Source organism: Eurosta solidaginis, chromosome 3 (assembly GCF_040869045.1).
Source record: "Eurosta solidaginis isolate ZX-2024a chromosome 3, ASM4086904v1, whole genome shotgun sequence".
Classification (NCBI taxonomy): domain Eukaryota; kingdom Metazoa; phylum Arthropoda; class Insecta; order Diptera; family Tephritidae; genus Eurosta; species Eurosta solidaginis.
The window spans coordinates 212,725,726-212,738,795 of record NC_090321.1 but is presented as its reverse complement, the minus strand read 5'-3'; the positions used below and the strand labels follow the sequence as shown (position 1 = coordinate 212,738,795).

General features: G+C 36.3%; 1 protein-coding gene across 1 annotated transcript; it reads left to right on the top strand.

Moving 5' to 3' along the window:
* Nucleotides 1–3,169: 3,169 nt before the first annotated feature.
* Nucleotides 3,170–3,841, top strand: LOC137245023 (uncharacterized abhydrolase domain-containing protein DDB_G0269086-like). Its single transcript, XM_067775004.1, has one exon. It carries the CDS (start codon nucleotides 3,170–3,172, stop codon nucleotides 3,698–3,700), a length of 531 nt encoding a protein of 176 aa, XP_067631105.1. The 3' UTR covers nucleotides 3,701–3,841.
* Nucleotides 3,842–13,070: the final 9,229 nt, after the last annotated feature.

The window sequence follows — 13,070 nt, the reverse complement described above, 5'->3', positions numbered from 1 at the left end:
TCAGGCAAGCTAAAGGTATTCAAAGTAGAAACTTGATAGAATAAAAAATCTTCCAAATTTTAATGGAACACTTCTCCTCATTTCTATGTAGCGATAGAGAAGACGACTCGGATACCCCAATCGCCGATGATGGAAAACATGTTCCGGCATCTAACTGTGATGAAGTGAGAATGGCAATAGCCCGGTTAAAATATCGCAAGACGCTAGGTTATAACGGAATACCCGCCGAACTATTCAGACACGGAGGCGAAGAGTTGGTAAAGAGCATGCATCGGCTCCTTTGTAAAATATGGTCGGATAAACGCATGTCTCGATATTGGAGGTTAGGTGTACTCTTCCCAATACACAAATAAGGAGTTCCCGCACCAATTACAGCGAAATCAGCCTGCTTAATATAACGGTTTAACGTTCTATCTCAGAATTCAACAACGCTATATCTGAGCATAAATTCAATTCAAACGGTGAGATAAGGCGTTGACGGCAAACATTCTGAGAAAGAGCTTTCTTCAACCGAACTCTAGGAGATGGCATTTTTCAAAAGTAGTCTGAGATAGGGCATTTCGAACTGGCTGCCAAGATAGTGTGATATCCCATTCAACAGTTGATATAGACGAATATAATGTGAAACACGGTTGGAAACACCTAAAATTTGCTTTTTCCAATATTATACAAATTGTGTTCGTGGACTACACAGTAAGGGAAGTTATATACAATTATATATTTCAAACTATAGGCAGGATAAGGACACACCCCGAAGGCTTTGGGCAGTATTATCGATGTTGATGGTTCTTTTCCGGATGCAGATCCGGTACGTTCCGATAACAGGCACCATTAAGTTACTAGCCCGACCATCTCGGGAACGATTTGGTATTGGCACATGAAACCTTCTTGGCCATACCGCCCTCCCACCCCATAGATTCACAAGAAACTTGGTGTCGCCAAAGCCTCGGTTGTCAAAGAAACAAGATTCGCCACGTGTAGGTGAGGTTGACAATTGGGCTGGAGAAGCTACAAGCGCGGGCAATCACTTGAAAGGGTTACGCTACACAACTCCTTGAATCAATTTGGTATTTTAGTCACCTCTTACGACAGGAAATTCGAAGTAAGCTGCTCTTGTATACTCGTGTAGACGTATATCTGGAGAAGAGTATAATTTCACTCTCACTCGGTGTTACTAAAGGTCTTCTCGGTCTATGCCGAGAAGGGCAGCCAGTGTAAACTGTTTTTTTTTTTTCACTTTATGTTGCGTATTCTCGATCGCCTAAAATATCCAACCTTCTTCGAATGTGGACGGCAATTACAATTTCAAGAGCAAACGATGAACTCCTGGGTCTTTCCATGATATCCCTGATTGACGTCTAGTATGAAGACTATCTCGATTCATCGTGTTTAGGGGATCATGATCAAATAGAATAGAAGTCTTGGTTCGAAAATTACTATCCATGCTGCCAACTACAACTCATCGCTATTCGGTATTAATTGCTTTCTCCAGTCCATTCTAAAACTTCTAACATAAAAGAGTACATTCTCAGCACCTAGAAAACTTTTGGTTTTTATTAGTTTTAAATGGGCAGGCTTGGAGGAAAGGTCTACTCAAAGAACCAATAAGCCGTGGTTTGTAAGTAAAACACACTATCGACAGCGAATTCTATGGCCGATCTTTTCAGGAGATGACCCAACCGAACCTTGTGCCCCGGATGCGGCATACAGAGACTTTGAGGGAGACTTAAATCTTAAGAGATCCTGTCACGTTTATACTCTATGAACTTATTTACGTACTTAATTTGGCACTTTATCATTTAAGCGGCTTTGGCCATCCAACAAGTCACACTAGTAGCTTCTTCGTTGGGCTAGCTACCGACACCTTGGGGATTCACCCCAGCGGGTTATGGGGATTAGAATATACCCGCGGCAGGTACGCGTGTCACAAGAGGCGATTAAAATACCAAATTGATGCAAGGGGGTGTGTAGCGCAAACCTTTCAAGGGGTTTGCCAGCGCAATTTATAGCTTCTCCAATCCAATTTTCAACCTTACCGACCCGTAGCGAATCCTGTTTCTTTGACAGCCGAGGCTCTGGCAACCCCAAGTTCTTTATGGATCTAGGCGGTGGGAGAGCGGTATGGCGTAGAAGGTTTCATGTGGTCATACCAAATCGTTCCCCAATACCTTCGGGGAGTGTCCTTATCGCTACAACAACAAAAACCAAGGGCATTTTAAATGTTTTCCACCTGTTCCTTCTACCGTCTTCCTTTGATTTCACAGGCAGCTTCCGCAGAATACTTTCTTCATCGGAACATCGTTCTTCATTTGCTTCACATGGCCTAGCCAGTGTAGGCACTGTATTTTTATTCGCTGGACTATGTTGATGTCTGCTCTTAGAGCTCATTATTAAATCTTCTTTGGTCGTCGATATCGTCACTACGTAGAGGTCCGTATATCTTTCGAAGAACTTTACTTACACCTAAGTAGGGATAAAATGTCCATACTTTTAGAGCAGTGCCCTAATGGGTAGCATGCAGAAAGGCTAGGAGTTCCCTATCGTCGATAAAATAGGAGTTGTAAAAATAATTAAGAGGGGGGCAACGGTTGATCACCTCTTGTGCAACTGACCAGGTAGTGGAGTACGACATAAAAGACTGGGTAGCTTTTATTAGGTCCTCCAAATGGTTCGAACAGAGATATGGTGGTGTCTTTTCGCTTTTCACTTTAACCTTACCTGATTAATTATTATTTTCAACCAAGTAGCACCCTCGCAAATCAATTTTGAATTGAATACTTACTTCTATCTAAAATGAACTCATAAAATCATCAAATTTAAAGAGTAAAATGCACAAAAGATTACTCTAGACATAAAGTTAAAACAACTTCACATTGTTTACAATTCTCAAACACTCGCTTCGCCTCCTCTCTTACTTGCTCTGTGTCCATCATCATAGACACTCGACTTGGAATTAATTAAAGTTCTTCAAGTGCAACGACTTAATTTAATTTAACATTGATAAAATCCATTACAACAAAATTTCATACTACCATTTGCGCTACTACTTCAGCATAACGGTATAAATAACAGGTTGCAATGATAAGCAATCAATCAGTTTAACATTTTTAGAGTTAACGAAGTGTTCTCTTTGTATATTCAAAAAAAAAAAAAAACGAAATTCTAAAAAATGAAAGTCGCCTTCACTCTTGCTACCGTGCTCTGCGCCTACTTGTTGGTTCAACCAGCAGTGGCCAAGCCTTTCGCCGCAGAATCTGGCGAATCCTTCGAGGTTGATGAACAAAAGCCAGAACATCATGGAACATGGACGAAGATTCCACCAATCACCATTGATGCAAAGATGAAGGCCACAGCTCATGTCACAGTTCCCGAGGAAGTTGTTGCTGCAATTACCAAATTGGTTTTCGAATTGCAAGAAGAACAAAAGAGTAATCAGTCAAAACATCATAAATTACACGTAACTGCTGATGAACCAGCGCAAGGTGATGCATCAGCATCAGCGGAGGAGTCCGAGAGAGTCGAACAACCCGCTGAGGAACCGGAGAAAGTTGAGCAACCAGCCGAAGAACCCGAGAAAGTCGAACAACCAGCTGAGGAGGCCGAGAAGATTGAACAAGCAGCTGAGGAACCCGAGAAGGTTGAACAACCAGCTGAGCAACCCGAAAAAGCAGAGCGACCAACTGAAGAGCCAGAAGTATAAAACTAATTATACTTCATAGCTGAAATTGTAACTCCATTGCAAGGTATTGAATGTTTCTGTCAAATCTCGATGGAAAGTTCTAAACAAAGAAGTTATTGATAGTCATTTTGAAATACATAAATATGATTTGAGTATTACAAATTTTGTGGAAAATATTATTTCAAACTTTACCAGGAAATGTTTACTCACAGAGAGTTTTGGAACAGTTCTTAGCTTATTGTAAGATAGGTAAGGCAGTGGTCGCGTATTAAGTTGCCTTAAGATCTTGTGTGCCAATCCTTGTTTTCAAAAGTGACGGCCTTTGAATAACACACATGGCTGTGACACAGCGATTCAAGTTTAAAGAGTTACAGTGTGTTAAGTTAATACAGGCACGTTCTTACTCAACTAATCTATACTCTGTGAAGGTAGCACCCAGAAATGAGAATTTTTTGATAAAAACTATGGTGTTTGTTTGCAAGAGGGTAGTCAAGGCTAGACCTCCTTTTCTTGATTAGCACGCACTTGAAAAAAAAAATTTGGGATAACTAACGATAGTGTTAAAACAATGGATTTGCATTTTTTTTTTTTTTTTTGATTTTGGAAGGTACTGTCGTTTAATAATCCTATGCCGCATAGTCGTGTGGAATCGCTTGCTGGCATTGCCCCAACTATCTTGCGAACAAATTTGATTTGTTCACGCCTTACCTAATTGGTTCTCTCTCTTCTCAAACTTGTATAAAGTCAACGGTGTCACGAAAGGCATCATATAGGATTCAAGGGGTTGTGCAGCGTAACTCTTTCAAGGGGTTGCCAAAGCAATTTATAACTTCTCCAATCGAATTGTCAATCTCACCTACCCATTGTTCACATTTAGCGGCGGAGGTTGGTTCTGGCGGCCTCAAGCTCCTCACGGATTTAGAGGCTTGGATACCCTAGAAGGTTCAACGTGGTAATATCAAATCATTCCCGAGATGGTCAGGCTAGAAACTTAATGGTGCTTATTTCCGGAACGTATCGGATCTGTATCCTGCAAAGAACCATCAACAGCGATAAAACTCTCCAAAACTTTCCGGGAGTGTCCCTATCGCTACCAGAAGATGCACATATTGCTGCTGTTGTTGAAGCATTGAAAATATACTCGTGAGAATTTGGGGAGTGTTGTGAATTTTGAAAGTCCTTTGCAGAATATTTATGGGGTACGGTTCGGAATTAACTCCTTATAGTTGGTTAGTTGCACTTTCTCCTATTTGCAGTTGATAACTTACTCCAAATTATTCTGGAACCACTTCGTTCACTCATTTGATATCCTTTTCGAAGCATTTTGCAATTTGCATATGTTCCGATAGTTTATAGATGCCCAGCGCAAGGAACCTTAAGTGTGCTGAAGCTGAGGATTCGCACAGATAGTACGTGCCTGTTTCTATGCAGGGCCTCCTCCTCGCAGCATCTGCATATGCTGAATAATGGGTTCACTATTCCCCCATTGTTCCAGTAATTCCTGAAATATCTTTACTTGGGCTATTTAACAGATGCTCTGTTCTCTTCATTTAGTAGAATGGCCTTGTTTGTTTTATTTTCCTATAGGCGTCCGAAAAGTTCCAGTTAGATGCCACATATCTTCGAAACATTTATGCATGTTTGCTTTTGAGTAGATGATGCAACTGAACCAAAGAAGTAGCACTCACCGCAGTCTAATTTGTACCCGCCGGTGACGATCGAGATTTTTTCCACTCTGTCCACCCTGTCTCCCCTTTAGTCCCTCACCTTATAATTTTTGCCAAAGCTCAGCCATCATTTGAGGTAATCTAAAGTCTCTTTCACTGTGATCATATTGCCTAGAGTTGCAAGCCAGAAGTCACGAAGTTTTACCGACGAACAGGCTGAAGCTTATACCAAAATTAGGTAAAAGTATTTGGATACCGACTCACTACGATCTACGAATGACTTACATATCCAGGGTCGAGATCGGTCTTATTAGAAACTACATCATTGCCACGTAACGGTTCTCTCAATAACTATTACTTACGTCAACGTTATCTTATGTGGTATCACAACGGACCTGCATGTAGTCCAAGTGAGCTTCCCCGCCGCTGTGGCTACCAAACAAGCGAACCTAACTTAACTCACCTCTTTTCAAATGTGATACATATGTATGCACATAAATAAAATTCAATACAACCTTTTTCTTTATAAAAGCAATTTTATTTATCATTTTGTTGCTATTGTTTTTGTAATTCTATTTGCATGTTAATTCCTGTTTTGTAAACGTATTTTTGTATGTATGTGTATGTATATGTGAGAGTGCGTGTAAAAGTGTGAATTTTTTGCTCGAGTTTTGTTGCTGCACTTAATATTTTGCAAATGCATAACTTTTTGTATCTTTGTTTTTAATCAGTAATATTTTTTTAAACTTTTTACTGATCATTTCATGAGGTTTTTGATTATTTGCAGGCAAGCTTTTTCTTGGCTAAGTTCTTTTTCTTTCAATTTTCATAAAGTTTTGGTTAATTTAATCATTTTTTATTTGTTATTATGTTTAATTCTTTATTTTTATTTAATTTTTTTATTTATTTTTTTTTAACTTATATAAACTTAAGCAGGTGCCTCAATGTAATTAAGCTGTTAATATATATCGCACACTAACTACAAAAGAGTCACAACTTGAAAAAATGTAAGTGTTCAGGAGAGAAGAAAAACGGTTTATGTGAAAACGTCTGTAATGTTATACTGAAATCCAGTTTTACAAAGCAGGATACCTTCATTATAAAATGAATTCACAAAATTTTGTTGTAATTATTTGTTTACGGACAGAATATATAGCAATTTTGAATTATAACTTTACTCACTATTTACGTATAAAAAGACACAATTTTAATTAATACACAACAAAGTTAAACGTTTTTTGCAACAAGATAGTCAGAATTTAAAATAATACACTTTTTGCGTAAAAAAAACTGTTCACTTGTTCTTAAGCTCATTGACACAACTAAAAATAGTACTCTTTAGTTGATGGAGCGCAAGCGATGCAATCAACGCCAAAACTGACCTAACGGTAATTTTTCAGTTAAAGAAGAAAATAATGACAACGAAATTTAAGGGGCAGTTAGAGATGTTTCCCGTTAATTGGTTTATGGAAAAAAACCGATTTTGAAAAATTTTAAGTTGTGACTCTTTTGTAGTTAGTGTGCGATATGTGTTTTAAGTTTCTCGACCTTTAAAGTTTATAAAACTTTATCGTTTTTATTATATGTCACCCGGTCTATGAAAAAGTGGCTTATGACTTAAAAAAAAATTACTACTACTAAGAAACTGAAGAAATGCATTGTTTATCTTTAACAACTGTTTCTAGCAATTTCTTTTTTGAGTCATAAGCCACCTTTTCATAGACCAGGTCACATATGTACATTAACCTGGGTCGATTTGTATGGACGAAAGTCAACCGATATCGCGCCATCGATTTTTCGATAGGATTTGGGCTCAGGAAAAAAGTTCCACTACGCATACCCAAAAAAATAATTTTCGAGCCTGCCAAAAAAAGTGGCGAAAGGGTAAATTTTTCGACCAAAACACTCCCCAAAACCCAAAAATTATTTTTTTTTTTTTGTCAAAAAACTGTTGTAAAAACGTTGGCGATAACTGTTTTTTGAAAAAAAAAAGAAATATTTTTTGGGTTTTGGGGAGTGTTTTGGTTGAAAAATTTACCTTTTCGCCATTTTTTTTTTTGCAAGTTCGAAAATTATTTTTTTGGGTATGCGTAGTGGAACTTTTTTTACTGAGCCCAAATCCTATCGAAAAATCGATGGCGCGATATCGGTTAATAAACCGAGCCAGTCTAATGTACATAACGGCTGCGTGGAATATCAACCTATCTGGGCTTTCCTTCAAAAGCGCCATATTTCCGATTTTTATTTTAAAGAACGCAATATTCCATACATCGTCACCCGCTTGCCAGAAGCATGAATGTGCCAAAATGAAAATGTTGGGAAATGGAGTTTCAAAGTTTATTGCTTTCTCAAAATTAGAAGAATTAGTTTCTAGTGTAAAAATGTACTCACACTATGCTCTTTTAACTTAGATAATTGTTCTGCTCGCATCCCTTCTATTCTCAGAGATTTAGCATATTCATTTTTTCTGGCACAACAAAAATTTAAAAAGCTGATATATTTTTTGTTAACACATCTATACAAAAAAATTAAAAGTAGTCGGATCAGGTTAATCTGCTCATGCTTTCTATGCATTTTGATGCGCTGAATCCGAATAAGCTACAAGAATTGGCCCCACTGGTCATGGTATGGCCTTAACCTCGAAAGACGTAAAAAAATCACTACAGATGGATTTTTAAATAACGTTACGGCCATGCCAAGACCTGCTAGGCCAATTCCGTTGGCGGATTGGGATTCGGAGCATCACAGTACTTGGGGAAACATCCGCTGCTTTGTCTTATCGAAAGTATGTATGTAAATGAAAATCCAAATATAATCCAAAGAGGCCTCTAACAGAAAACCGGAAAATTTCACATTCATGCTTCTGGCTAGCGGGCGACGATATCTTTTTGAAAATGTTCTACCTCAGCTGAATATGTATTGAATTTTTGCTAAAATAGAGCTTTTTTTTAAAGATATTTTGACATAAGGCTTTTTCAACCGCTTTCTCGGATAGAGCGTTATTCAATAAGAATATTTCAAAATTTTTTTTTTTTTTGAGATTTACACTCTATCTCTGAACTTTTTACAGAGGCGACATATAAATATCTGGAAAACAATTCTAACGTAGGGTCATTTCAACCTCATAAGGTGTTGTGAGGTAGCGCGTTGTTCCATTTATAACTTTGGCAGTTCTTGATTTGTTGGGCGCGTTTGAAATGGTACCATGGTATGACGTCCCAGCAAAAACGAGCAATAAGAAATACTGGTTTTACTCCTGATAGATAAACCTTAGAATAAGATGAATAAAGTTCATCGTTCACCTTACAATAATAGCTATCATCCGGTGGCAAAATCCTGAGCCAGATAAATAATTTTGCATGTAAATGCAACAACAACGATTTGAGCCAGATAAATCCAGAAGAAGTCTAGTTCAATTTGTGAGCCAGATAATTTGTTAATTACTTCTTTTTAGGTTGGCAACGCGTCCTTTAATATACCTACTTTTTCAAAAATAGATGTCGCTGCTTAACCTTTCGCCGTATGAGTTAAATGAAAAACAGCGGCGACATCTGCCTATCACATTTCACGTGTGCGAAAATTTCACTACATCTCAAGTCTCTCAATGATCCAGAGCATTTCCGTGAGAATTGAGCGTGAGCCGGAGCTGTAAAACTCACTCAAAGATGGCAAAAACCTTACTAAGTAGATAAACTCCAGCAATATTTTTACGGGCACTGAATTTTTTGTGTTTGAAAAATTAAAACGCCAATAAAACTCGTTTCAATATGCAAACGTACTTTTTGTCCTTTCAAAGAACCTGCTGTTTGCGCAACTCTATTTCAAGCTTTTGGTTTCTGTCTTTTTATCTTTCCCACAAACTGGCAGGTGCTATGCGTTTAATGCCTACTCCAATTAACATTTGGGAAATCACTTTTGGCAGTTGAATTTTCGAAGAGAATATTTTCAGGGCTGAAATTTGCCTTCTGGGCTGGCCGAAGTTCTGCCGAGGAGTGACCCGCTTAGAAAAACTTGCAAAAAGTATTTTTAAAGTTACTTGTCCCGTAACGTAGGAACTAAAAACGAATTTTCGATGAAAGATTACCAATATTTACTTAAAAAATGTTTTGAAATAGGTGATTGTAATGATGACTCAAGGAATTTAAAGTCAGATGGTGTCTTATTATAAGTCCTATGCAAGCCTAATTTTATATGTGGAATTAGACTTATAATAAAGCTAAAATATGGCATACTATTCCTTATACTATTTGATTCATAAACCTTATAATCAGGTTAATGTACTAGATGTATTACCTCATTACAAAGTCTTATGTAATTCTGATCCTTAGCGGGTTATAAGCCTTATATAAAAGATCATAATATAGGAAGTATTACCTTATAAAAAAGCATTATAGAAGCCATATTTTATTTCGTCTATAAACCTTATAAGGCTGCTATATTATACCTAATGGCTTACACTAATTCTCATGTAAGCCTTATTAAATATGGGCTATAAGCCTAATGCATAAAGTTATCTTCCAAATAAACCTTAGGCCTGAATACATAGGTACAGAAAAATGAGGAGTATTATAAAGAATACCCCATAAATCAAATATTCCTTATAGAACTAAGGTCTGATACTTTAAGCCTATTGGCCATACAAGATAAGCCTTATATAAGGTTAAATTTTGGACTAGGGTGATTTTCCACTCAGCTGTCAATACGTGTTTATATATAATTGTATTTTTGTTCTTTAAACTTTGATTTATTATCATCAACATGCTCACATATTTTTATTATTAAAATCAATGTGCTCGTTTATTAAATTCAGATCATTAAAACTATTTTATGCCTCTTATCTTCTTTTAAGTCATACTTTTTTATGTTCCAAGATCCAGATTACAACAATAAATATTTTATTTTTTATTTATGCTTATAACTTTTTTTTTACGTGATATTTAAATGATATTCTCAGGCTTGTTTTCATTTGTACTTTTTTAAATGTTTCATTTTAAACCCAACAGTGATAACTCTAGAATTTGGACATAGATGGGGCTTTGGTGAGGGGTTTATTGTAAAATTTTCGTATATAGTTGCCTTTTTCAAAGCGATCACCCCCTTGATAATTTTGTGTAAAATGATCACATATCCAGTCCTGCTCCCACGTAAATTTGTTGGTTAAAAAAATGAAGTTTTAAAAAAGTGAAATTTCAAACATGCCCATATAAAATGCATGTAAGTTTTTTTTCCAAAATTTAATCTTAATAATTTGCAATCTTATGCATGCTCGTAATGACTCCATTTCTCGAATATCGAAAGATGAGCACAGCCTGTTATTTTCCAATGGCTGAGAATAATAGCATTTTCACAACTGCACGTGGATTGTATTCGAGATTAATCCTTAAATTGTTTCAAATTTACCCCGGAATACGACCATAATAGCTACCCCGAAAAAATCATGAAGTGATTGCGACATAGTGATGAGGCTTCATACTGCTTCCAAAACAATCTCAAAGAGATCCCAAATTTATCCCGAAATGCTTCCTAAGTAACTTCGAAACTGTGACGAAGCAATCACGAGAGTTTCAAAGTTACTCCGAAATAATTTTCAAATTGTGCTGAAGTTATACCGAAATGGTCCCCTAGTGACACTGAAATGTTTTCAAAACCCCACAGACAGTTCGTAAATGGAAAAAGGCTACTGGATATGGAATGTACTCAATACATCTGCAGGTAAATCAGTCGCGCCGACTTCCAGACTCATACAGTATCTTCCAGGCAGAGGTCTATGCCATAGAGAGAGCAACCAGACTGCTCCAGCACAGCACGGCACCAGACACCAATGTAACGGTCTTGAAAACCTTAGGGGATTCGAGTTCAACTTGATAAAGTCTATGGGCATACTAGCTGGATACTGCCTTCTGGCATCATATGCTTGATAAGTTGGGCCTCGTCGGTAACAGCTGATGTGAGAAGTACGATCAGCAGGAAAAAACGGTTGAGCACATTCTGTAATCGTGTCCTGCGTACGCCAGTTCAAGGCTCCCGCTATGAGAGGCGACAAAGTTGACAGATCTCGATACAGCAATTAAGCTAGGTTGGAGAAAAACTTCCGTCTGGTCCTCCTCCATCTGGATCCTCAAATTCTGATAACACTATGAACAAATTCAATCTATGTGAATACTTTATTGACCGGCCAGTTCAACCTAACTTATGTACTCCGGGATTCTTTAGTTATCATATTTTCACTTTGCTCTACTTTCTTTATTCGAGAACTCTGAGCGCTTACTGGCATAAAGTGTACTATGTCTTGGTGTTTTTTATACTAGTTTTTTAAATAAGTTTTGATATGCAATAATAAATGTACATTCTACCAAAAAAATTTAGACAGTAGATAATTTGTATATGTTGCCAGACTAGGTTAGTACTAGAAAAGAAACTTTTTTTCAGTTATTTAAATATTTATAAGTATATTAAGTAATTCAATTCACTACACTAAAATATCTTAATTTTGTCTTTTTTTCAATTTTGAATTCAAATATTTTTGTATTTTAGCTATCCGAAAGTAATTTTTTTTAAATTTGTTTGTCTTTATCTTACATTTTTAGCTAGACATACCTTTGCCTCCATTTCTTTTTATTATTTCTTGAGTTTTTATATGTATTTTTTTTCTAATTAATTAAATTTGCTTTTGTCTTAATATGTTTTTTTGGTATTTTTTATGTAGCTGAAACTTTTTTCTTACTTTTTTGTTAAATATTTACTTAGTTACAACAATAAGCAAAAATCGCTTGCAACAACAAAGCTCATAATTTTTAACTTAATTTAAATTTTTACCCTCCAATTTAGTTCGTCTTTCCATCAATCATTTATTTGTTTCTTTATCTACTTATTTACTGTAACAGTTATTATTGATTTTATTTAATCCCTGCATATTGTTTTTCATTCTACATAATTTTTTTCCTTTTTTAGTTAAACTAATAAATTTAATTTTTTCCCATTAAAATACATTTAATTATAAAATATTTTAGGCACAAAGTGAAATTATATATTAAGCAAAATTAATAAGTGTGTGGGGGTGTGAATAACGTTCTAGGTCAATCAGTAGCCGTGTTTTTTTCACATGTATATACATCTCCATTTGCTGGTAAAAAACGCTTATCATCACTTAGATAATATTTAGGAAATCCATCTAGCGGCAATTATTGAACACTTGTGGCAGTGGTTAAATAACTCAATAAAACGGGTTTTCCTTATTGTTGGTCACAGTGCATAACCCATAGCTGAATCGCTTGTGATGAATCGTGGACATACACACTTTTCGGTCATAGAAGTGGAGGAGAATAGTGTAGACATAATGGAGATACACATTTCAGTTTCAATGCATATTGAAATTTTTGCGCAACTATTTCATAAGTGTAGATAAAGTTATGCATTCGGTCGTCCATATAAAGTTTAGGTGCATATGTATATACATGTAAGAAAAAACATAGCTACTAAATCGCAATCACAGCTATTGTAACTGCAATAATTATCTGTGACAATATGAATGAATATTAATCTGTGATTTGTGCTTCTATTTAGTAGCAATTGATCTTCTTTTACTGCTCTGTCACAGAGACGGAAATAAATCACTTCAACCGAGAAGCCAAAGCTACAAATCACGTTGCTCCTCAAAATCTCAAACTGCAAACTATAGGATTTTCCACAATCTTACAGTTTTAGGTGCATAGTATTTAAAGTAA